This window comes from Pan troglodytes, chromosome 1 (assembly GCF_028858775.2).
Source record: "Pan troglodytes isolate AG18354 chromosome 1, NHGRI_mPanTro3-v2.0_pri, whole genome shotgun sequence".
Classification (NCBI taxonomy): domain Eukaryota; kingdom Metazoa; phylum Chordata; class Mammalia; order Primates; family Hominidae; genus Pan; species Pan troglodytes.
This window is the reverse complement of record NC_072398.2, coordinates 79880415-79907909: the sequence shown is the minus strand read 5'-3', so window position 1 is coordinate 79907909 and position 27495 is coordinate 79880415. Positions and strand designations below refer to the sequence as shown.

Here is a 27495-nt window from a genome sequence, read left to right as displayed (position 1 = left end):
TCACTCTGAGTTCAAAGGTGATCTGGTGGCTTAACAGTGTATGGCACCCCCCTCCCCGCCACCAACTCCTTTGCTTGCTCCTGCTTTTGCCATGTGACATGCCTGCTCTTGCTTTGCCTTCTGACATAACACTAAGCTTCCTGATGCCTCCCTATAAAACCATGAGCCAATTAAATCTCTTATTTATAAATTACCCAGTCTCACGTATTTCTTTATAGTAATGTAAGAACAGCCTAACACAGTAACTCAGTGAGGTTTAAGAGATGATGACATAGGCCTACAGAAGTTAAGTAAGGCCTATAAAATTGTTCTCCTTTGCAATCTCTCTAAAGCATGGCTTCTTAAACTGCTATAATGTGTCCATTGAAGAATGATGAGGTTAATAACTTTGAAAAGGAGAGCTTATTTCTCATTAAGGGTTGTAGTCTGAAGGGTGGCCATACCAACAGGCTAGGAAGCATAATCTCTGGCCAGAAGCCAGAAACAGGCAATTGGAGGGAGGGGTAAAGGGAACAGAAATTTATGCTGAGCAGTTTGGCTAAGTATAAATATTCAATGGGTTATAGGAGGAGCTATGAATATTCATGAAGTAATGGCATGGGTATGCACAGTAGGCCAATGTGTATGAAACATGTGTCCCATTGAGAGAAGAGAAAGGAAGAAGCTGGTCAGGCAGGCGGGCAGGGAGGGTGGGTCCTCAGTTGAATCCTTTCAAACAAAAGAACAGCCTGCAGGCACAGGTAAGGGAACTGCACAGGGTGGCTTGCCTAAGACATGCCCACAGCCCCACTGATAAGAAAGGCTACACAAGTGACTTGCCCAGTCAGGCCTGCAATGGAAAATTCCATCCCCTGACACATGTGCAGTAAGGGGAACAAAGAAATATGGAGTAACTCAAGCTAAAGACTGTATGCACATTAGGAGGATGAGCTGGAGCTACCAGAAATTCATGCCTTATGCAAATGAGACACCCAGCCCTCAAAGTTTTCTTATAAAAGTCTTTGTATTCAACTGTACAAATGGTAACCCTCTTCTGGGCCCTCTCTCCCTGTCAGAGAGCTTTCTTCTTGTGCTTATTAAACTTTCACTCCAACCTCACTCTTTGTGTCCACGCTCCTTAATTCTCTTGGTTGTGAGACAAAGACTTCTGGGTGATACCTCACAATGAGAGACTGCTACACTGTGGTGCACTGGTGAGACTGCAACACCATGTTCACTCTAGGGTGAAGATTTAACATTTGAATGTATTACAATTAGGCCTTATAAATCAAAAGGTAAAGCAGAGGACATAAAAGCCCTCTGTGCTCAGTCTCCGTAGAATGGCCAGAACCACTCTGTGGTTGGTGGTCTCTAATCAGGAAGGAATGCTGGTGGGTTGCCCTGTCAAAACTACAGAAGGGAGGGCAGCAATGGTTTATATGGTTGATATCAGCAGTGGAGCAAGTTTTTCAAAAGGGCTAGTTTCTCTTTAACCCTTAGGGAAGGCTAATGATGGTTAGCAAAGGAGTAGGTATAATGAGATGTGTCTGATCCCGCATCCCCTCATGGCTGGGAACTCGTTTATTTTCGTGTTTTGTTTTTGAGACAGGGTCTTGCTCTGTCAACCAGGCTGGAGTGCAGTAGTTTGATCAAAGCTCAGTGCAGCCTTGACCTCCTGGACTCAAGTGATCTTCCTTCCTCAGTCTCCCAAGTAGCTGGGACTACAGGTATGCACCACCATGTCTGGTTGATTTTTTATTTTTTGAAAAGACAAGATCTCATAATGTTGCCCAGTTTTGTCTTGAACTCCTGGCTTCAAGCAGTCCTCCCACCTTAGCATCCCAAAGTGCTGGGATTGCAGGAGTGAGTCACCACACCAGGCCAGGGAATTTAGCTTTTAAGGTTTCTCTGGGGTCCCCTTGTCCAAGTGGGGGATCTGTTCAGTCAGTAGGGAGCTTGGGATTTTATTTTTATTTCTCAAATGCCTTAGTACTGGCTGCCTCTCCTCCTAAACTTTCACTCAATCCATACTAGATATTGTCACATAACTCTTACTTTGATCACATGACAGTGCTACTTTGTCAGTAACCTTCAATGGTTTTTCATGTTTATTAAATAACAAAATTCCCAGCCTTGGACTCATTATGATGCTAATATCTCTCTAGCTTTATCCAATGCTTCAAACTACTATATCCAATCTACTATATCCAATGCTTCAAACTAAATTACTCAGCCTTGCAATCTCAATGCCTATGTGACATAATCTCTCATTTTAAAAGTACAGATTCCCATTTCAGATTATAGAAATTCTAAGTATTCCACAGGGTTCACCTTCTTTCAGATGTCACACTCTCTGAAACCTTACGCACTTACTCCAGAGATGTAAGCACTTTCCTTGAAAATCTTATTCACAACCTGTACCTCTCTTAAAGCATTTATCTTACTGTCAGATTTATTTTGCCATTGTCTGTAAACTTATCTTTTCTTACAACAGTTTGCAAGCAAAATCTAGTAATGCCTTGACTACCACTACATTTCAATAAATAATTATTGACTCAATTTTATTCAATTTTGAACTCTTATCAAAGCTCTCAAATTTGGTATCTGTGTTCTTTGGGCAAGCTTACTATCTTTACAGATGGTGTAATTCCATTGGAAGTTTCTTTTCTTTCTTGAAGGTCATAAAACAAGGATGGCCCAACATCTCATACTGAAAACAGTTTTCCATCTAATTTTTTGATCAACTATAAGATTATTCTATAAGACCAAAGCAGGAAGCCTATAAATATATATTTACTATTGTCACATTAATAATTAGTCTAGCAAAATAGTATGCTTATGTTACTGTTCTTTAGGATAAACTGACAATGTAATGTTGCAGTTTACTTAAAAAACAATACTTACTATTATAACCACACTTTTAGTTTTTTCATTTACTAATTCACTACTTTCTATAATCAGAGTCAGTGTCAATTGTTTTCCCATGATCTTATGTAATCTGAGCTTTAGCACCATCATCACATATACGTATGAAAAGAATAAGGTTCCATATCTAAAGGCAACATCTGGTGCTTCCTTTCCCCAATTACTCTCCTAAAATCAAGACATAGGAACAAGGTTGCCCAAAACTCATTCAAGTCTTCCCATCTTGCCCATTATGTGTCAAATAGTTGTGTGGTACCCTCACAGCATGTATCCTAGGCTCTGAGAAAAGTAAGAAAAATCCATATTTATGGAATATTCTAAGAAGTTTGCCCATATTAGCTGATATAATCCTCACATCCGGCTTATTCTTTTTCCGTTTTATTGGTGAAGAAACAGATTATATTTTACAGATGAAGAATCTCAGGCGGCCTGGCTCTAGAGCCCACTGCAAAGCACCACATGTCAAGTACTGGCATTCAGTATTCATTCTTCCTGCTTCTACTCCGGCCCCACTTTGTCTATTCACCACATGGAAGCCAGCATTATTGTGTTAAAACATGTTAGGTTATGTTGGCCCTCTGCTCAAACTCTGCAATGGTCCCCTTCTTACTCAGAGTAAAAGCTAAAGTATTTTCAGCAGCTTTCCACGCTCTATGTGATCTTCTTTCCCATCCTGTATCTCTTTGACCTCACCTCACACATTCACTCCACTCTGGCCACACTGGCCTCCTGACTTCTTCCAATATACTAAGCATACTCCAGCTTTGGCACTTGCTGTTCCTCCAGCCTGGATTGCTAGGTGACTCTCACCCTCACCTCCTTCAAGTCTGTATCCAATGTTAACTTTTCAGTGCAGCCTTCTCTGTCCATTCTACTTAAAAACTATAAATCCCTCCCTTTTCTGGAAAACCCTATTTCCCTCCCCTGCTTTATTTTCCCCTGCACACTTACCATCATATTATATATTTTACTTATTTATTCCGCTCCTGATCTGTTTCCCCCCAACTAGAACGTCCTCTGTGAAGATAGATTTTATTGTTTGTTCTTTTGCCACTGTATCTCTACTGTATCTAGAATAGTACTTAGTATGTAGTAAGTCCCCAGAAAATATTTGATGAATTAACTAATTAATTAATTCAAATATCTATATGGAAGTTGGAGCTGATGTTGAGAGACTAAAAAGAATGGATGACTACAAGTCTTACAAGGAGGAATACCTCAGAGGCCTGGAACATGGAGGGTAGGGAGGATTAATACTAGGACAAGGAATAAAGAGGAAGAAGCTGTCTTGGGTTAATGCTTGGTCTTCAACTCCAGGGATTCTTATTTGACCTTTGTGTATCTTCCTTTAGGACTAGGGTTCATAATTTTGTCTTATGCAAAGACAAAGTTAAGAACCTCTTTTGGCAGCCTGATGGAGCCTATGAACCCTTCTCAAAGCAATGTTTTTAAATGCATAAAATACATAGAATTGCAGGAAATTAATTACTCTAAAATAAAATTATCAGAATATTTTACATTTTGTGATATAATGTGCATATTTATTAAAATGTAGCAGCTGATTTAATAACTCTTATAATTTTAAAATAGCAATGACTGTAAATGATGTTTTAAGATATGTACAATTGTAATGCAATGTGAAAATGTTTGCAATTTCTGGTGGTTGCTAAGTTAACTACTATATTAACTTACATAGCTATAACAGTGATTAGTTGTTTATATTTATGGAATTCTAATATTCAGTCAGATATTAGTGAAAATAAACACGATTCTTTTTTTCTCATCCAAGTTCACAGACCCCTTGTCTTAGTCCGTTTGCATTGCTATAAAGAAATATCTGAGGATAGGTAATTTATAAGGAAAAGACGTTTATTTGGCTCATGGTTCTGCAGGCTATACCAGAAGCATGGTACCAGCATCTGCTTCTGATGAGGGCCTCAGGCTGTTTCTACTCATGGTGGAAGGTGAAGGGGAAGTGGCATGCAGAGATCACAGGGTAAGGGTGGAAGCAAGAGGAAGAAGGGAACGATGCCAGGCTCTTTTTAACAAACAGTTCTCAAGGAAACTAACACAGTGAGAACTCAGTCACTACCCTGAGGATGCCACCAAGCCATTCATGAGGGATCTGCCCCCAGGACCCAAATGCCTCCCACTAGGCCCTACCTCCAACGCTGAGAATCACATTTCAATATGAGATTTGGGGGAGTCAAGCAAACCAAACTAGAGCACCCCTGAATTCTATTCCCAAAAGCCATAGGGGTCTGTAGACATCAGGATAAGAACCTTGCTCTAGGATTAGTCTCAGGGTACACCCAAGGGGGAAGAGGATCAAAATTAACTACACCTTCACTATCACGGAAGCAGAAGGACAAAAAGAGACAACAAAGAAAAACAAAACAAAATGATTTTTTTCCAAATTCCTTTAACTAAAGGCAATCTTTTTCACCTTATAACTAGAAAATAGTCTGAAAAATGCAAGTATTTATGAGTTTTGGTGTATCAGTATGAATAAGTTTTAATAACAGGACAATGTTACTTTCTAACATTGATGAGAAATTCAAAAGCAGGAAAGCATAGAAGCCTCCAAATCAGTGCAAAGATCTGATGCGGTGGGGAAGGGAGGGTGCTGGAGTGAATAGGCTGGAAATAAAGAAAACAAAATAATGAAGGCTAGATTTATGGAGTCCTGTTTATCTTTTTTCTCTTCCCTAAAAAGTAAAAGCTATGTTTCAAAGTTCTTTATGTTCTCTTCAAGGTCCCTGAAAGCAGCTTAGCAAGAATTATGGTCAGGAATTTCTCCTTATCCTGGTTGTCATCTGTAACTTTTGGCAACAAAATTGGAAAATACTTCATACCAGATGCCCTCTTTTGGAGATTCACGATGCATGTCAGCATTTGACATGTTCTAGAGTCCTTTAGTACACAAATCTGCTTAACTTCATTTAAACCAGTATTTCTCAATCTTATTTGATCGTAAATTTTTTTCCATTTAATATATGTCTATTATTGCAATTATAAGACTTTATTGCAATTATTGACAATATAATTCTTTTCTTCAACTAGGACATAAATTCCTCTGGCTCAGCAAAGGTGTCTTGTTCATGTTTTCATTGCTAGTTCTAAGAACTATTAATACTTCATATGCACTTTGAAAGTCTGTAAATGTTTGGTTGGTTAGTGGTTGGTGGGTTGGCTGACTGAATAAATGAATAAATCAGAGACAAAAATACTTCAGGCCAACTTTACTGTGTATATTATCTCTGTAACATGTCAGGAACCTTTAGAAGCCTTTTGAAGTAAGTTTAACAGTGAAAAGGATAACAAAGAAAAAATGGCTGTTATCAGCTAACTCCCCAGTGGAAATCTACATACATACTTATATTTAAACCAAAATAATAGTAAAACTTTACAGAAGAAAGGTATATTTCTATTCTAATCATTTCTGTAGCTCTGAAAGTAGAGATTATAGTGTTAATAATTCAAAGAGCCATTTCATTTGCATTCTGTGTAGTAATAAGTGTAACATCTCAGCAAGTGTCACAATTCCTAGAAGTAAATTATGTTAATTAATTAGTAGGAAGGCTTAAAGGCCAAAACTGGAAATAATCCCAAAAAGTCTCTAAATGTTACCTTTAATTACTTAGATCAAGTTTATGGGTGATAATAAAGTAATACAAAGATCCATAGATTTACAGGTTTGGAAAAATACATATATATTGGTTGGATTTCGATCCTGTAAGGTTATAAAGAATGTGTTTCCATAGTCCATCTGTTTTTAGATTTTAGTCAATTAATTCCATCCACACATGAATCTCCACAGCAGAACTAATAAGAAAGCAACATCTGCTGGTTATAGTAGGGTGAAATATAGCATTTTTTGTTTTTACAAAACTTGAGTTTTTAAAAAATCTACAAAATTAAAATTAACACTGAAGGAGCAGCATAAGACCTCATTATTGCCACACCACTACTTTAAGAACAAAACCAGACATACTCAAGACCTTTTTCATCAAAGACTAGGGGGTCCAAATTTACTAAAACCTAATAGATGCCAAAGTTAAAATAGTTTAAATTCAAGATTGCATGCATTTTTGCTATTTCTACCTCCTGCTTTTGAGAGTAAACACTATTTATATGTACGTAATATTTAAATCTCTGGAAAAGCTCCAGAGAAACATTGAAACAATGAATAAAGGCTTTGGTGTTTTAATTACTGTTACTGTATATATTCCAAAATAAAACAAACATTTCTATCAAGAATTTCTTCATCTATAGTAAATAAACTATGTACTTGCTTGTGCCCATGTCCAAATTACCAAGTTCTTCCAGTTCTCCTTCCAAAATATATTTCAAAACCTTCCACTGTTACCATCCAAGCCCAAGGTCCCATTATTTCTAGTCTGATTTCCTTTATTTTCCTCCAACAAATTTTCCACATCATAGCCACAGAGCTTTTTAAAAATACAACCTAGATGTCATTAATCCTTTATTTAAATTTTCCATGGAGCTTCCTGTTGCACTTAGAGTAAATATAAACTAGTTAATGTGGCCTTCATACTCTGGCCTAAACAATCTCTTTAGTTACCTTGTAGGCTACTTTCTTCTTTGCATTGTAGGCTAGAGCCAAACTAGACTTCCTTGAATTCCTAGAATATGCTAGGTTCTCCCCAGATTTAGGGCCTCTACAGGTTTCAGAATAAATGAAAATCTTTCAGGAATTCCTCTACTTCAGCTAAGCTAGAGCCTCCTGTTATTAATATAATTTCTTGCACAATTATCAGATTCTTCTAAAAGACTTGGCATAGTTGTAATATATACAACTATGTAATCATTTGTTTAATAACAATATTCCTCACTAGACTATAAATTCCATGTGGACAGAGCCAATGTCTATCATGCTCAGTCCTCAATACCCAACACCCACAGTGTATTTAATAATTTTAGTCAAATAAAACTGAGTAAATCCCAATCTAACAAAAATGGAGGTAAAAGGGCAAAAATCCCTTAAAGTGAAATTTATTTCTAGTTTACCCAAGTCTGTATACCATAGGGAATCTCTGAGAGTTTTATTCCTAAGACTTTTCTATATTCTCCACTACACTAGAAGATATGCCTGAATATATGAAAGTATTGTTGATATTATTCCAATTATTGCTTGAGACTGAAGCCTCCATTCCAGAAATGTATGTGTCAACCTAGAACCTAGAGAGCATCCCAATGCTTGGTTCCTAAGTGAGGTAATAGTAAACATTATTGTGGCAAAATAATTCTGTATCAGATGTGTTGGTGCCCCATGGGGGTTGGAACATTGGTATTCATCTAGAAACTATGTTCTAAGTTTGTTGTTTAGATAGTCCTTCTGTGGTAGTTTCAGATGATCTAGAACAAATCATTCATAATATTTAAATACACACACACACACACACACACACTCCATCAGAATGAAGGAGTACACTGTAAATGCAATGTGCCAAAACAAGAACAATATGTTACTACAAAATGACAGTTACTACAAATTTGCCAGTTACGTCATAATCACAAATAAAATGGGGAAAAAAGAAAGCAGGGGATGGGGAGGAGGTTCTGTAATCAGAGGTAATATAATACCTTTAGAGAATCACACACTGAACAATTATCAGCTACCCTGCCCCAATCATTCTCTCCCATTTCTGCTTCATTCCCCTGGCCTCATCGGGGCTTCCTTCCCCTTTGTTTGCAGGCCACATTAAATAAGACTTTTAGGTATATTCCAGGTCACAGGACTATCATATTCCTACCAGAGTCTATTGAATCCCTCATATAGATCATAAGCTTTTTTTTTAAAATTTTTCTTTTGCAAGCTCCAGTTCAGCTCCAGATCATTAGTTCTTTCAGATCAAAGAACATATCTCATGTTTTCCCTTTCTTTTTTAAATTCCAGTTTATCAAAGCATAATGTTTTGCTTGGAAGACTGTATGAGAGGATACAATTACCATATTTGGTGAACTATATGATGAAGTAATGTTTAAAATAAATCTGGAAACATAATAAACATTTTTGTTAAATAATGTACCACAGCACTATTTATCATGTATCTGTTAAAAATGCTGTTTAAATGGTTTTATAGGGGAAAACATTATTTTGTTCCTATATTTACAGTATGTCATACCTAGGAGGCTGAGATAGTATAAAGGTCTTTTTGCCTTTAATCCAATCAGTTAATGTTTCTCTGGGTTTTGACTTTCTATCCATAATACAAGTAATCATGATATAGGAAATATAAGGTAAAAACTGTCATCTATCTTGTTGCTTTTGGATCAGCTTACAGCTAAATCACCTGGAAAAAATATTATGCAATCTCTACTTTTAAAACTTAACAGAGAATACTTTTCTATTTAATTTTCAAAAGTCATTAGATTTGCACATGTTTTATGCCCTGGTAATATTGTGATAGGATCATGAACATGTAATAAAACAATATGATATAATGGTTAAAGGCATGCAGTTGAGAGCAACAATGTGAAGATTTGAATCCCAGTTATGATACTTAATGGCAGGAACAAACAGAAAAGAGAAAAATCTTCATTTAAAAAATTTAGTTAAAAAATCCACGCATTACAAGAAAAGGATATATAAAATTCCAAACCTCTGACTTGTAAATTTGAATTACATCTTCTGCTTTTTCAGGAAAAGATTGCCGTTGATTCAATACTATTATATTTGAATAAAATTTTAATTTTCATAGAAAAATATGATACAATATTGTTTTATACAGTAGTTTAATGTCAACTGCTGTTTGTTACTCTCTTATTAGGTTGCAATGTTTCTTCTTTTTATATTCACAAAGAGAGTAATTATTTTCAACAAATTTGGGGATTGAGCATTATTTAACACCAAAGGAAAAGAAATCCAAGACACACAGTTATTCTGAAATCTAAGTATTTTCTAGTATGTAATTTTTAATAATTGTATTAAACCCCTTTCAGCCACCTCCTCTTCAAGAGAAATTCTTTTCTTTAGCCAGAATATTTTATTAAATGAAAATATTTATTTTAAAAATTAGTTGCTATTTACTTTGCTATTTACTTAATAAATTTGTTTTACTTAATAACTTTACTTAATAAATTATTTAATAAATTGCTATTAAATACTTTTTAAAAAGTCATTTAAATTCATTGTTAAAAAACATAGAAAATATAGTCAATCCCCACTGTTTGTAGATTCCATGTTTGTGAATTTACCTACTCACTGAAATTTATTTGTAACCCCAAAATCAATATTAATAGCACATGTATGGCCATTGGTAGACATGTGCAGAGCAGCAAAAATTTGAGTCACTCAAATGAGTACAAGTTCCCAAATGAGGGTGAACAAGGTGACACTCTCTGCCTTCTTATTTTAACTCTCACACTTCACACTTTAAAACAAATGTCTTATTTATTTATTTATTTTTTTTTTTAAGTCAAGGTCTTGCTCTGTTGCCCTAGCCGGAGTGTAGTGGTACTATCATGGCTCACTACAGCTTTTAAGTCCTGGGCTCAAGTGATTCTTCCATCTTAGCCTCTTGAGTACTGAGTAGCTAGGACTACAGGCACAGGCCATCATGCCCGCCTAAGGTTTTTTTGTTTTTGTTTTTGTTTTAAATATTTTTAGAGACAGGGTCTCACTATGTTACACAAGTTGGTCTCAAACTCCTGGCCTCAAGTGATCCTCCCACCTCATCCTCCCAAGTTGCTGGGATTATAGGTTGTGAGCCACTATACCTGGCTATACAGGTGTCCTTTTTGCAGTGTACTTGGTGTTACATTTTTTGCATTTTTGTATTTTCTGTTGGTGACTTTACTATTTAAAACAGTCCCTGAGCATAGTGCCAAAGAGCTGTCAAGAGTCCTAAGTGTAACAGTGCTGTGATGTGCCTTATAAAGAAAATATATATGTAATGCAGGCATCATTCAGGCATGAGTTACAGTCATGCTGGCCATGAGTTCAATGTTACTAGATCAACGATATTTATTAAGTATAGTGTCTTTAAACAGAAATACACATAAAACAAGGTTACATATTGATCATTAATATATATGTTGTGACCACAGGCTCACAGGAACCTAACTCTGTATTTCTCCTAGGAACAATAGTTCAGTATTCACCAAGTCAGTGTTCATGGTAACTTTATAGAACATAACTACTGTAAATAATGAGAATGAACTGCAAAGGAGTAAAAAAAAAAAATCTCACCCATAGTACTACAGCCTCGAGTACCTCTTCCACCACATGGTTGCCAATGCTGGATTTTATCTATTTTTTTAAATTTTGCCAACCTCACTGGTTTAAAAAGTTGTATTATTCCCCTTTAATATGCATTTCCCTGATCAATAAGGCTGAACATATATGAAATAGGCATCTTTCCTGTGTATCACTCCCCATTAATTTTTTCTCTTTTTTGTCTTTCTTAAGTACAGAATTATAACCAACTAATCTTTAAACATGCCAAATGCTAAAGGAAGGAAGAGAACAAGAACTGAAAAATTTTCCTGGTCTTTAGCTGGTTGATTGTCCAAAGAGATTTGGGTCAGTGTTTAGCTCTGGCCAAAAGAGACCCATCCTGGTCAGACAGCAGTTGAGCTGTCTCATAAAAACAATAATCTTGGGGAAAAAAATAAAAATAAAATAAATATATATATATATATATATATATATACACACATACATACATACACACACATACAGGGTGTAAGCTTGTTGAGCTAATTTCCAGTTAATAGATGCTCCAGATTACCCAGTGCTATACATTCATTCTCTTTGTAATACATATTGATTGGTGGTAATGAGCCCACAGATGTCCACAGCAGTAAGCTTTCTAGTATGCATATCTTTTGAAGATCTATACAGTTAATTATACTGATCTTGGAATTTCAAAAGTGAATTATGAGAAAGGAAAACCTTAGTCCTCTTCAGGCTTTGTAGTTTAGGGGACAAACCAAGTATAAAGAATGAGAAAATGCTCTTCAAGATAAAACGTAGGAAGACATGTTAGAAGCAAGTGGTTTGAAAAGGGAGCTTATATCATGGATTAAAATTAGATGAGTAGACATCCGAGAAAAAAGTCTCAATATTGATCTCCATTGTTAGCCCCTTTGAAAAGACTGGTCTTTCCTTTCCTAACCTGCTCTCTGAGCCTGCTGAAGAAAAGAAGGGAACAGCCTTGTTTGAAACATGACTATAGAACCCGTGTGGCTCTTCTGAGTCCCCTGAGTTCCTTTATTGATTTCAAAACCATGAAGGCTTTTGTTTGAATTTTTGCCATTTCAAAAAATGATAATAGGTCCAAGTTATTGTTAAATTCTCATAAGAACATCAAAGATTTTCTGACTAGAAGACACTAAACATCTGGTATAATTTCCTTCTTAGGATAACTTTATTTAAAAAGAGAGGAAAGAGAAAAGAAAAAGGCTTTGTAACTTTCTCCAGGACCATGTCAAGAAACGAAGGTATTGATAATGCAGGATATTTTCTTGATCCCTTCATGAGACCCATGACAGGGGTGCCCCATTTACTCAGCCTGCCATGCTCAATGCCTTGTGGGAGGGCATGCGTAGGTGAGCAAATGCAGGAACCAGCTGGCCACTTTGGCACCGGCAGAAGCAAACTCCATGCAGGCCCTGTGGCAGCATCCAAGTGGGGGTGCCTGCAATGCCAAGACCCCAGAGGGTGTGTTACAATGCTCTCTTAGCTCCACCACCTGTGGACAGCAGTGTGTTACCAGCTCAGTGGGCCCTTTGCCTTATGTGGGGCAGCTGCCCTCTGCCAGTGAGGGCAAAGGGCCAGTGTGACAGCCTTTTTGGGTATTCACACTTGGTGGGCCCCGAATTCTTGTCTGGTGCCCAAGAAGAATGAAGTCACACAAATGAATTGAAGGATGGTGAATGCAGATAATTTCACTGAGCAATGAAAGTAGCTCTCAGTGGAGAGGGGAGCTGGAGGGGAAGGGAAGGGCAGGTCTCTCCCCTGAAGTCAGGTTGCCTCTCTCCCTCTCTCCTTGAAGTCAAGCTGCCTCCTTCTGACATCCAGCCATCATCTCTGAAGTCAACTCACCTCTTCTAGACATCCAGCTGCTTCTCCCCTCTACTGCTGAGTCTGGGGTCTTTATAGGCACAGGATGGGGGGCAGGGTAAGCCATAGGTAGTTTTGAAAAAGGCAACATTCAATTTGTAAAAATACATTATTCAGAAAGAACCAATCAGGAAAGACCAGGCAAATAGGGATAGAAGTTCTCACTTTGGGCCACGGGTTTCAGGTTTTTTGGCTTGAAGGTGAGGCTTCACCAGGGACTCACCCCTGTCTGCCTAGAGTTTCTCTGCCTCCTACCTCTATTATTATTTATTTTGTTGTAAAGAGAAGTGACAGGTACTAATGTCAAAATGAAACAAACAAACAAAAAAGAGAGGTGACTCATTTTTTCAAGGTTGCTAAATACTAGCTTAGCATCTTATTTGAGCTTTAGAAAGCAAGGCCCACCTGGGAAGCCAGAAAACAGTTAGTTTTAAAGGTAGGCTAAGGCAGATGAATGGATAAGTGATGAACGGTTAAAGAAAATGTGGTATACATACACAAGAGAATATTATTAAATCATAAAAAGAAGGAAATCCTGCCATTTGTGACAATATGAACATGGAGGACACTATGCTAAGTGAAATAAGTCAGAGAAAGACAAGTACTAAATGATCTCACCTATGTGTGCAATCTAAACAAGTCAAATTCATAGAAATTGAGAGTAGAATAGTAGTTGCCAGGGCTTGGCAGATGGAGGAAATGGAGAGATGATGGTCAAGGGTATAAACTTTCAGGTATAAGATAAAAAAGTTCTAACTTCTGGGAATCTAAAGTAGAGCATACATACTGTACCTGAAATTTGCTAAAAGAGTTGTGATATTGTGAAATATACATTTGATCTTTGTCCAAACACATTTGGTCTTAGTCCTGGGATACAACTCCTAGAATCTTTGGAATCTTCAAAGTGATAAGTACCTTTTTGTATGCTAATGAGTTGACTGATGGCTGACACCACCCAGGTAGCTTCAGAATGAGAGCTGTTCACCAGAAAGATCAATGTATGATCAGAAGGGACTTTCAGCTCTACTTCCTAACTTTTGGGGAGGGAAGAGAAGCTGAAGGTTAAAGTCAATCATCAGTGGCCAATAATTTCACCAACCATGACTATGTCATGAGACCTTCATAAAAATACAAAAGGACAGGGTTCAGAGAGCTTCCAGATAGCTGAGCAAATGAAAGTCCCTAAAGGGTGGTGCACCCAGAGACAGCATGGAAACTCCACACCCCTTCTTATACATTTCCTTTGCACCTTTATATCCTTTGTAATATCCTTTATAATAAAGCAGTAAACGTAAGTGTTTCCCTTAGTTCTGTGAGTTGCTCTAGCAAATTAATCAAACTCAAAGTGGGGGTTGTGGAAACTCCAATTTATTTATAGCAAGTCAGTAGAAGCACAAGCAAAACAATCTGGGAATTGCAATTAGCACAGGAAGTGGGGGCAGTCTTGTGGAATTGAACCCTCAACCTATGGGATCTCTACGTAGATAATGTAAGAATTGAATTGAATTGAATTGAATTAGAGGGCACCTAGCTGGTGTCTGTTGAAGAATCCGCTATAGAACTGATTGGTTGTTGTTGGTAGGGAAAAATCCCCACACACTTCTTGGTGACCAAAAGTCACAGAGGTCTTTTCTGTTGACTGTTGTGATATAAAAGCAGAAGAATAACAGATTTGTTTTTGTTTTTGTTTTTGTAGAGAGTAGCTCTTCAATGTCCTCACCACATACACAAAAGTTGTAACTATGTGAGGTGATGGATGTACTAAATAACTTGACGGTGATAATCCTTTCACAATATATGTATATCAAATCATCATTTGTACACCTTAAATTTTTATAGTTATATTTGTCAATTTTGTCAATAAAGTTGAAAATAATAATAAACCAGAGAGAAATATATGCAAAGAAATCAAAACTAAGCAATATTATACTTTATTGTTTATTCTGACAACAAACCCAAGTATAGCACTCCAATAATAATAAACAATGGAGAAGACTTCTATATTCCTAAGCAATGTCTGTTGAAATGGTCTCGACTTTCACTGTCCAATATGGTAGCCACATGTGGCCATTAAGCATTTGATATTTGGCTAGTTAGAATTGGGATGCACTCCAAGTGTAAAATGCATGACAGACCTCAAAGGTTTAGTGCAAAAAAGGAAAAAGATTATAAAATATTCCATTAATAATTTTTGTATTGATTATATCCTTAAAATATTTTGGATACATTAAATTAACATATTGTTAAAATTAATGCCATCTGTTTCTCTTTGATGTGGCTACTAGAAAATTTCAAATGTATTACATTATATGTAGCTTGTATTACATTCGTATTGGATAGCGCTGACTGAAAACTATCCAAATTGTAAAATCTATTCTATTTGCAGCCCCCCTTCCATTGTATTCCTTTAGTCTCAGAACTTAACACAACAGTAGGATAAAAAGTCATATAAGAAAAAAGTCAAAGAAAGGAAAAGTATTTACCCCATTGCCTTCTCCGCTTTGATATATTTAGGAAAACAAGACTGTTATGTACATTGGAATCAATTGCATGGTGTAGCCTTTTTGTGCTGGTTGCGGCTTCACTGCTTACTCCCTCACCTGCCACAGCTTAAAGCAGCACTATAAGCTGCACTATGCTTTTCAATATGATGCCACTCCTTCCTCTAGGCACCAGCAGTAGTGGTAAATGTGTTACACATTTATACTTCCCTTTTCTACCCACACCACCACCACCCAAAGCTTTAATATGTACTAAATTTCCTAAAGTTTTGGGATATAGAGGATTTATGCCCCAGAAACACAAATATCTCAGACTTAAATTTTAGAAATTATGTTCTGAAAATTCCTTCACCCACCCAGATGCTAAATTCTCTTTCCCCAGGCTCAGCCTCTGCTGGTGGCTTAACTGCTTTTTTCCCTTTTATTTCTTATGTAGAACAGTTTAGCTACACTTTTAGTTTCTTACCTTAGTACAACTTATTCCCCTAGAGCCTCACCTACTTCCCTCTGTATCCTAAATGACTTTGCCTACATTTGTCTATACAAAACTTTTCCTGCTTGAAAAGAACTACTGGACCAGGTGCAGTGACTCATGCTTGTAATCCCAGCACACCGGATACTGAGGCAGGAGGATCACTTGAACTCAGGAGACCAGCCTGGGCAACATGGTGGTACCTCCTCTCTACAAAATATTTTAAAAATTAGCCAGCCATGTAGCACATGCCTATAGTCCCAGCTACTTGGGATGCTGAGATGGGAGGATTGCTTGAGATGGGGAGATTCAGGCTGCCACTGCACACCAGCCTGGGTGATAGACCAAAACCCTGTCTCAGAAAAACAGAAAAACAAACAAACAAAGCAAAGCAAAGAAAAAATAATAGTATTTCCTGTTAAGGCATTTAAAATTTTTTTCCAATTTTGAATTTTTTTTTTTTTTTTTTTTTTTTTAGTAATATACCCCAATGCAAATCAATGCAGCCTGCCAAAAGTCTTCATCTACAGTAGCCCTGGGAAAGAGGAAAAATCCTTTGCAGAAAATACCCGTTCCCATTAGAAGTAATCTCAGCGTTTATCATTAATTTCACTGGAAGTAGGAAAAAACAACAAAAATAAGAGACTAAGATTTCAGATGATGTGAGATACCACTTTTGAATGCAACTCCATCCTTAAGATAAATGCCCTGGATCTTAAATACAACTTTTTCTCCTATAAGGGTGAAACTTCTTGCTAAAGATCCAGACTTTCCTTAGGGAAACTTGAAGGCAGATGGGAGGAGCTTTAATTTGCTATAAGTAGGAGCTCTTCATTTCTCTGGAACTTTCCTTCTTTGCCAAGCCAAATTTAACTCCTTCTTTAAATTATAGCTCCAGGCATCATTTCCTCAGGGAAGCCTTTTCTGAATAGCCTATTCCCTAGGCCTCAGCCCCACCCCACTCAACACAGACTGGGTTGGGTTCTTTCAGAGTAAAATCAGTCCTCCATATCCATGAGTTAATGCATCTGCAAAGTCAACCAACCACGGATCAAAAATATTTGGAAAAATAAAAAAATTGTACAAAGTTGCAAAAAGCAAAATTTGAATTTGCCATGTGCTAAGTACTACATTGAGTCCACACAAATTAAGTGATGTGTAGGCATTGTATTAAGTAGTAATAGTAATCTGGATGTGAATAGGTTCCATGCAAATACTATACCATTTTATATAAGGGACTTAACTATGCTCAGATTTTGGTGTCTGAGGGGGTACTGGAACCAAGCCCCCAAGATACCAGAGGATGGCTGTATTTCCTGAGCATTCTGTACTTCTCACTAAGATAGCCTTTATCATATCTTATTATAATTATTATGACTTGAGATAGGATCTCACTGTGTTGCCCAGGCTAGTCTCGAGCTCCTGAGCTCAAGTGATCCTTACACCTCAGCATCTGAAGTAGCTGGGACTATAGGTATGTGTCACTGTACCCAGCCTACAATACATTATTGCAATTTATTTGTCTGATTCTCCCAGTATACTGAGAGCTTCTTAAGGGTCTCAACTCCTCTTTGAATCCCCAATAAATAAACATGATATCAGGTTCATAGCAAGTCTTTAATAAATGCCTGAATTTATGAATAGATAACGACAGTTGAAATAAATAAATATTTACTCTAAATCTCCTATTCTGAAATGCGTTCCAATATACCTTATATGATGAAGAAGCTACAGAAACTTGATGGAAGGAAGGCTAAGGAGACCTTCCAAGACAGCTTTTCCTCATTTTTTTATCATTTTGGTTTGCCTCCTTCATGAAAGATTTTCACAAATCATGAGTTTGAATACGGACTTACATTTCAGTTACGCATGTTTTCCCCAACCTCTATACTTTAGCTTTCAACCCATATGTTGTTTTGAGAAGTGGGCCTGTACTTAATACCCCTACCTGTAAATAATTCCAATGAAAGGATAACTTATAAAGCAAATGGAAAGTTAATTAAAAAATAAATCTAATTGACCTTTTGTGGATGTGGGTGGAAGTAGTTTAACTGTACTTCTAAGCTTTTATAACTTAATATAACATCTATTTAAAAATTATAAGTGAATATAAATAAACTTTATTACAGTTCAATTTTAAGAGGTATACAATTAAAAGGTAAATTATTTAGAGTGATTAACCATCCCACTTTTCCTGGGATTGGGGGATTTCTCAGGATGCTGGTCTTTCAGTGTGAAACCTGTGACAGTCCTGGCCAAATTGGGAACGGTGTTGGTCACTCCAACTAATATATGACATTGAGATGAGGGTTTTCTTCCTTTTTCTCGGTTAGACAAATGTTTCTTCATTAAACACATGATCATTTTCTCCAGGATTATTTTGTAATCACTGAATCACTTAATAGGTATTACAAGTTATTGCATGCAAATCACTTCAAAGAAAATAAATTACTAACACATAACCTTTTTTATATATACTCACTGTACTTGGATTACTTTCAATTTTCTTATGTTAAAATGCATTTAAACCACTTAATACTTTCCTGAAAATGTATTTTTAAATTATTTTTACATTTGCTAAAGTTAACAAAATGCTTATAAAATAAATTAAGTTGATTACCTAAGAAAAAATGTTTCTTTTACTATAAACTAGTAATAGAAATGCTTGGCACATGTTAATCTGTGGATATGCCTTTTATCTCTGGTTAGGTATAAATGCCTTCTCTAAGTGTTGTTATGTACTAAATTGACAGGCAGGAATATGAATTCACCTTCCATTTTCTCATCAATAGAGTGAGATAAAATCATAACAGAGTAGAGAGAATTCTGTTTTATTCCATTTGTACTCCGTAGAACTAAGGATTCTTCCATTTCCCTTTTTCTATTTCATCAATTTAACCTTCATCTACTCATCCACTTGAGATAAACAGAAAAAAGGTAAACACATGGTAAATAACACCCGACTATTTCTCACCATGTCTATTACCACCATCCTGGTCCAACTCACCATCATCTTGTACCTGGATTATAACTTCTACTCTTGTCTTTAGACTATTCTCAATACACTAGTAACAATGATTCTTTTAAAATCAAATTATGTCACTCTTCTCTCCAAACTCTTCAATAACTTATGGTCCCAGTTAGAGTAAAAGCTAAAGTCATTATGAGGACCTATGAGATCTGCCCTGTCCCTCATCTCTCTGACCTTATCTTCTACCTTGCTCATTACATGGTGTTTTTAGATTACCTCAAGCAAGCTCCTCTCCCAAGGCCTTTGCACTGGCTGTTCCTTCTGCCTAGGATGCTCTTCACTGAGAAATCGGCATGGCTGGCTTTTTCAAGAGCTTTATATGTATATATGTTTACATATATTTATACATATTCAAGTCTTTATATGCATACAAATATATGGAAATATATTTGTATACCTATATACTGTGTGCCAGGTAGTATATGTGCCAGTAGAATATATAAATATATTTATATATATTTATATACACATAAACTTGAACACACATGTGCACACACCCAAATTTTTTTGAGACAGAGTCTCACTCTGTCAGTCAGGCTGGAGTGCAGCGGTGCGATCATGGCTCACTGCAGCCTTAACCTATTACAGGCATGTGCCACCATGCCTGGCAACTTTTGTATTTTTTGTAGAGATGAAGTTTTACCTTGTTGCCCAGTCTGGTCTGTTGTTGTTGTTTGTTTGTTTTATTTTTGTTTGTTTGTTTGTTTTTAAATAGAGACAGGGTCTTGCTATATTGACCAGGCTAGTCTTGAACTCCTGGCCTCAAACAATCCTCCCACGTCAACCTTCCAAAGTGCTGGGATTACAAGCATGAGCCACTGTCCCTAGCTAAATCTTTTCTTAAATATCACTTTCTTAGTGAGCCCTTCTCTGATGACTCCAACTTATAATCAAATCCTATCTACACTTCCTTAACTCAGGTCGCTTCCTTTCTTCATTTTCCATCATATGAAATACTACGTATTCTATTTTTTATTTGTTTATTATCTGTCTCCAACTAGAATGTAAGCTTGGTGCCCTGTGAGGAGATTTTATCTCTCTGTCTCTCTCACTTTCTCATTTGTTTTGTTCACTGGTGTATCCTTGGTGCCTAGAATACTGCCTGGCACACAGTAGGCACTCAAACATTTATGAATGCATGAATGATTGAAGGGCAACTATGAAGTCCTGTAAGTCAGCTTTTATTAGCTTCCTGGAAACTAAAATTCCAAAATTGAAATTTTTTTTAAATAAAAATAATGAAATCTGTTTAAAAAGTAAAGGAAAAGGAAAAATCCCCAAGGAAATGGTAATATATTGATTCTGAATAGTAATTTGTGTCTCAGTGTGACCAAATTGACCAGACCTGCTTAGAGACTTTGTTCTGTTAAGACAATAGAGGAACCCAGGGCTGAGATCTCAGGACTATGGTGAGGAGAGGAAGGAGCTAAACAATATAATCTATTTCTTTCACATTTTCAGTGGAGCTGGCCTTGACTTCACAGACAATGACATTTTATTTATTTACTTATTTTTGAGTTGTAAAAACTTGACATTTTAAGTTTTATTTTGAAAGAATTGTAAATTTATAGAAAAGTTACTAATAGACTACAGATAATTTGTTTTTGCTATGAATCGTTCAAAAATAAGTTGCTAACCTGATGCTCCACTACCTCCAAATATTTTAGTTTATATTTCTTACCAACAACTACAGCCTCCTATATAACCACGATACAGTCTTCATACTTAGACCCTGGTGAGGTTTCACTAATTATCTCAATAATGTCATTTATGGCCAAAGTATCCTGACTTGGAATCACATGCTGCATTTAGATATCATGTCTCTTCAGTGTTTTTCAGTCCCGAACAGTTCCTCAGTCTTTATTCAACTTTGTGACCTTTATATTTCTAAAGATTAGAGGCCATGGGCATGTCATATTTCTGTATAATTGAATTCAGTTATAAATATTTGGCAGGAATATCACAGAAATAATGTTATATTCTTTTTATTTCATCCTATCTTGTGGTATATGATTTAATTTTCCTCCAATCTATGATATTCACTTTGATCACTACATTTTTAAAATATTTCTTATTGTCTGCCAGCCTACGTTAACATTATTAACTATAATGTTAAGGGTTTTTTTTAAATTAATAAATATTTTGTGGGAAGGGATTTTGAAACTATACATATCCCATTTTAAACAAAATTTTGATTAATTAATTACTATTTGTCTAAAGTCTTGGTTTCCTATTTTAGTAACAATGAATAGATTATAACATGTTGCTATCATGATTTACTTAGATGCTCAAATTGGTTTCGATTCAACTAGTGGAACCCCTTCAAGCTGGCTTCTGTGTCCTATTGACATGTCACCATTACTCTAGCATAAAAAGATTTTCCAAGATCATATTGTATTTTGCTTCCCCCAGTTCTGGAATTTGCCATTTCACTTCTCTGAGGATCTTCATTTCCTAGAGTGAAGAATGGTATTTAGAAGTCAAGATCTGGAAACTAGGTATGTTCTTCGCTATGGAATATGTGTATGGGAATACATGCATATATATATATATATAGAGAGAGAGAGAGAGACAGAGAGAGAGAGAGATGTATTTTTCTGAGTGTGTACACATACACACATTTATATCTTTTATTTCTACATTTAATCTCTGTATATTGAAAGCCATGCCTTCATATCATATCTCCAATTTCAATTCGAACACAAAGTTCATTGCAGTTTTCTCATTTTCTGTATTTGTATATCTCTCCTCTGAGAGAAATCTGGCTCCTATTGTCTTTAATTTATCTAGTTATTTGATGAATTCTACCACATATAACCAACCTCCCATATCTGTCATCACCTATTCCCCATGAAGATGCTCTTCTCATCTCACACAGGCTTCAATATCCTGACCGAGGCGATGCCTCTCACCTGGATGCCTTGGTCATGCCAATCAGGCTCTGACACACCAGGCCAGATCTCCCTTCTGTATCAATGCCCATCTGGCACCGGGCTGCCTCCAAGTGTGAATGCTCTCTTTACCTCACTCAGGTTCTGACTGCCCATGCCAGGCTGCTCCCCAGGATCACAGGCCCTCCTCTCTGTGCATAAGATCAGGCACCCTATGCCGGGCCATTCCTTCTACAGGGAAACCATGCTTACCCCACCTGGGCTCTAAAACCCCATACTAGGTTGTCTTTCCAAGTCTGAACCTTCCTCATCTTACGCTAAGCTGTCTTCAGGTGTGGATGCTCTCTTCTTCTGAGATTTCCTGTTTAATAGATTTTGGATATTCATATATGTGTATATATGAATATAGATATATGAATATATACATATATACACACGTTTATACATATATATTTAACAGATCTGTAATATTTTACATATCATGTCATACTACAATATGAGTGGTGAAAACAAGGCAAATTCAAAAGTCTGGGGGAAATCCTGGACTTTTTAATAGGACCATATTCTATTTCGAAAAATCTATTCATTTGTCCAGTACATGACTCTAGATGTATTCTTCCATTCATTTGTTCCACCATCAACTATTTATCAAGTGTTTTCCACATTCTAGGTACTCTGCTACATGCTAGAAATACTAAGATGAATAAAACATGATCTTGGGGAACAATTTCAGGAAGTAGACAGACGGTAAATAAATAAGTACAGTAAAATTTAACAGGTGATATAAAAATAGTATATATGGGGTAAAATGAGGCCACAAAAGAGGAAGTAGCCATTCTGTCTGAGGGTGGTGGGACCAATATTTAATTCTCAGGTGCTTGGGCAAAGTTTCAATAGCTGAGGAAGTTTCTCTGTCAATAAGACAATAAGAGAAGGATATAGAAACAGAAGAAAGAAAGAAGAAAGACACTGGTTTATTAAGGAAGAATAAACAATGTGATATAATATATAATTTTTTTTTCTTTAGACAGAGAGAGTATCACTTTTTTGTCCAAGCTGGAGTGCAGTGGTGCAATCTCAGCTCACTGCAACCTCCACCTCCCGTTCAAGCAATTCTCCTGCCTCTGCCTCCTGAGTAGTTAGGATTACAGGCGCCCGCCACCATGCCTGGCTAATTTTTATGCTTTTAGCAGAGATGGGGTTTCGCCATGTTGGCCAGGCTGATCTTGAACTCCTGACCTCAAGTGATCTGCCTACCTCAGCCTTCCAAAGTGCTGGGATTACAGGTGGAACCACCCTGCCCGGTCCAGTTTGACGTTAGTGGAGGGTAAAGTGCAAATGCAGAGGACAGAGGAAAGGCACAAAATGCAGCAAGAAATGAGGCTAGAAGTAGGAATGGCTGTTTCATGGAGGACTTTGAAAGCCTTCCTATGGAAGGTAATAGGGAGCCACTGCAGGGCTTTAAGCAGATATTTTAAATAAATTATAGAAATGCAGTCTTATCAGTCCACACATTATATTTTATTAAAACTTAATCTCATTATTACTTTGTAGATAGTAAATAGCAATTGCAAGTCTAATATTTCCCCCCTCCCTAATGAATTGTCTTGTGCACCCTCTCCTCTTTGGACACCACTTCTAGAGAGACCGAAAGAAATTTTGTTAATACATAATGAGCATTCCTTCCAGCTATAAGAACTGGAAGGGGAAGAATATGCCAAAAGCACAGACATCAATGATGAAATCATATCAATCTGCAACATATATAGTTACAAACTGATTTAATGGTCACTGTTAGGCTGAACTTTCTTGTGAATCACTTTATAAAATAGCTCTATATCTTAGAAAATAATTTGTAAGAAGCAGGACCCATTTCGATAGAAAAAATATTTAAATAATAAGTTAGTACCAGATGTTAGGTATATATATATATAATATAGCCAGTTTATTCATTAGTTCATCAAATATTTATTGCATGGCCATTAGGTACCTGGCCATCTTCCAAGCACTAATTATATTTGCACATCTCATCACCAAGGGTCTTTCTTTAGATATGGGAGTGACTAGGCAATGAAGAAATGAATTTCTAAATTATTTTAAGATAATATAATACATGAATAGACTGGCACATCTGCACTTTAAGGTAAGATTACTATTTAATTATCAATTCTATCTCTTCCTAGAGCTAGATCATACATTCTTCAAGAAACAAACCTGTATTGGTTTGATCATTAATATAAACCTAGTAGCACCTAGCAGTTACTGGCATGCAGTAAGCATTCAATATCCATTTGTTGGTGAGGTGGAGAGAAAAGGGGGAAAGAAAAGAATGGAGAAAAGGAATCAAATGGATTTTGAAATTCTGAGACCAAAGGGAAAGAGCCATTTTATTGCCCTCAAAACATAGCTTGATTGTAACTACTATAGTATTTCTTCTGATTTGAAAACCCCCATCAAAGGCATACAGTCCTGCCTGACATCCTGGATCTCCACTTAGAAACAGAATGTAACTCAGGAGTCTGAGACACAAGATAATCAGTTCTTAGAAGTATATGCCTCCTCATTCAAAAGTTCATTAACTTTCAGGTTTTAAGATAAAAAGTATTTTTGTTATTATAAAAGTAATATAAGTACTTTAAAGAAATTTTGCAAAATATAGGAAAACAGAACTGAAACATTATCATATTTCCACCTCCTAAAGATAACCACTGTTAACATTTTACACGTTAAATCAGTTCCAAATTTTAAAATCCCTGTGGTGCAACTTTCTATAATGCTATGAGGAACTTATAGACAACTAAAATGAACCAAAAAAACACAGTAGAGTAATGCCATCCATACTTAATGAGACAAGATTCAGGGCCCTGAAAGAGTTTCAAGATTGAGCTATCATGAGGTTACGAGGTCCTTAAGGAAATATAACGTATTCTAGTCATCTTTTTTATGCCCCAGCAATAGGACCCAGGAGTGAGCCTTGCACATACTATTCACTCAATAAATGTTCCTTGAATAAATACCTAGAAAAAAAATGGGAATCAGCATTGTTTTCTTTTCGGGACTCTTCTATGATCGTGAACCTGCTCACTCCCCAGCTCCTCCCGAATGACCCCATCCTTTATCATTCCTTGCGCTGAACATTAGTTCCAGCAGTAATAAAGAGCTTGCTGTAGCCCCAAAGTGTTGTTGTTTTAGGCATTCAAAACTTTAACCATATCATTTGCCACCTTCATCACTAAGATAAGTTCTAATTCCTTACAATTCAGCTCAGAAGCCATGTCTCCCCTGACATTTGTCACATATCTTAGTCCATTTTCTTTTGCTACAATATCTGAGACTAGGCAATTTATGGAGAAAATAAATGTATTTCTGCTGGGTGAGAGCATTTGAAAATATTTTTTAAAAGTTATTTCTGTAAGAAATAACTAAGTTCTGAAGGCTGGAAGGTCTGAGAGCATGGCACTAGCATTTGGTGAAGGCCTTACTGTGTCATAACATGATGCATGATATCACATGGTGATAGGGCAAGAGTGTGCATGTCAGCTCAGGTCTCCCTTCCTCTTCTCATAAAGCCACTAGTCTCACCATGTGGGCCTCACCATGATGACCTTATCTAATCCTATTACCTCCCAAAGGCCCCACTTCCAAATACCATCAACATATACACATGGGGATTAAGTTTCCAACACATGAACTTTTCGGGGACACATTCAAACCACTGTGTCACACATTCCCAGGCTGAGCTAAGTGCTATATTTCTGGGTTCCTAGAGTACCTGCAGATATCTAACAATGCAATTGCCATATTGCATGGAAATTAGCCACTTACAGTTGTTTACTCACAGGCTAAGATCTTTGAGGATTATATTATATCAACTTTATTACATAATATATATATAACAAAAATAAAGATAGAAAAAAATATATAATTATGTGTGTATACACACACACACACACACACACACATATACGTGTAATTTTATAGCAATAGGGTCTCACTATATTGCCAAGGCAGGTCTCCAACTCCTGGCCTCAAGCAATCCTCCTGCCTTATCCTCCCAAAATGCTGGGATTACAGGTGTGTGCCACCATGCCCAGCCTGGGCTTCTATATATTCACAAATACTGACATGGGCTCAATAAATATTTATTGAATAAATGAGAGAACAAAAGAATGAATCATCTTATTTCTTTCCTTTTTTGTTTTAGTTTTTATCTCTTTAATTTACTTCTGTTTGTTAGGTCAAGCTGATCACTCACAGTTTTACTTACCTTAAAAAAAAGTACAAAAACCCCTCTTGCCCATCAAACAGAAATCAGAAATTTAAAATGTTAAAAATGGCAAAAACTGTTACCTTTACTCATCTAGCCAAAAAGCAATCCCTTCTTAATTTATTATAATTAATTTTCAGTAAACAGCATCATTACCAATTTCTCTCAATGGCCTTTGCAACAGAGTCACCTTGTAATCATTACTCTATCACAACCACATGTATTATTTAAGTATCTATTCTTTCTCCCTGAAAAGATATAAAGGAGGTCCTGCCGACTTTCTCTATTGATGTCATCAGGTCTGTCTCTTTCTATTTCTAGAGCCTCTGCCTTTAATCTCTTCCAATTTAGTTTGACCTAGTTGCATCAAAGTAACAATTCAGTATAGTCAAAATTAAGCTGCATACAAGGAATTCCAATTTCCTATGATATGGGATTCAAACTAAATAGAATTACAATTTTTATCCTGGCTTCTAAGGCTAAAATCACACCCATCTCTACCAGAATTCTCTACCATATTTCCTCTATCTAAGAAAATGTATTTCCTTATGCTTCCAGCTATGTATTTCCCACTGAAGTCAAGAAAATATTCTTGCTGTATACCACAGTAAATTTGCAAATTCCTTCATTGGTGTTTTTGCACATGCTTCAGATCTTTTCTCATTCTCTTTGTGCCCTAATTTGTCTTTCATACCCCTGCTTATATCTCTCTTCCTTTAAGTTTTCTTAACTACTTTCAGGTCATATTAACTGCTCTGTTGCTACACAATCCAACATTTGGATTTTACTGAAATAACAATATCCTTATTTGCATGTGGCACTGTAAGTGTTCTAAAAGATCTTTATGTATATACTTTTAGATCACTGACAACAGGAGTGTTGTTCTCCCTTACTGGGCTTAATCTAGCAGCACTTTGACACAAGATGATTTCTTAATAGATGCTGTGGATTTATTGTCTTACATCTAAGGGTGTTCAATAAATGGCCAGGCATAGCGGCTCACGCCTGTAATCTCAACACTTTGGGAGGCCGAGAGAGGCTGATCACCTGAGGTCAGGAGTTCAAGACCAGCCTGGCCAAGAGGATAAAACCCTGTCTCTACTAAAAATACAAAAGATTAGCCAGGCAGGGTGGCACACACCTGTAGTCCCAGCTACTCAGACGGCTGAGGCAGGAGAATCACTAGAGCCTGGGAGGTGGAGTTTGCAGTGAGCCGAGATTGCACCGCTGCACTCTACACTGGGCAACAGAGTGAGACTCCAACTAAAAAAAAAAAAAAAATTTAAAAATAATAAATAATGCCCTGAATAAAATTAAATTGAATTGGCTGCTCATCTTC

The 27495-nt window shown here is 36.6% G+C and overlaps 1 protein-coding gene across 10 annotated transcripts in view; it reads right to left on the bottom strand.

Moving 5' to 3' along the window:
* Window positions 1-27495, bottom strand: part of NME7 (NME/NM23 family member 7) — a 229615-nt gene that overhangs the window by 69408 nt on the left and 132712 nt on the right. For 2 of the 10 annotated variants that reach the window (XM_063787333.1, XM_063787321.1), the window contains exon 11: window positions 5441-5544. In XM_063787333.1, the coding sequence (XP_063643403.1) occupies window positions 5441-5544 (104 nt within the window). 10 annotated transcript variants of the gene reach the window in all.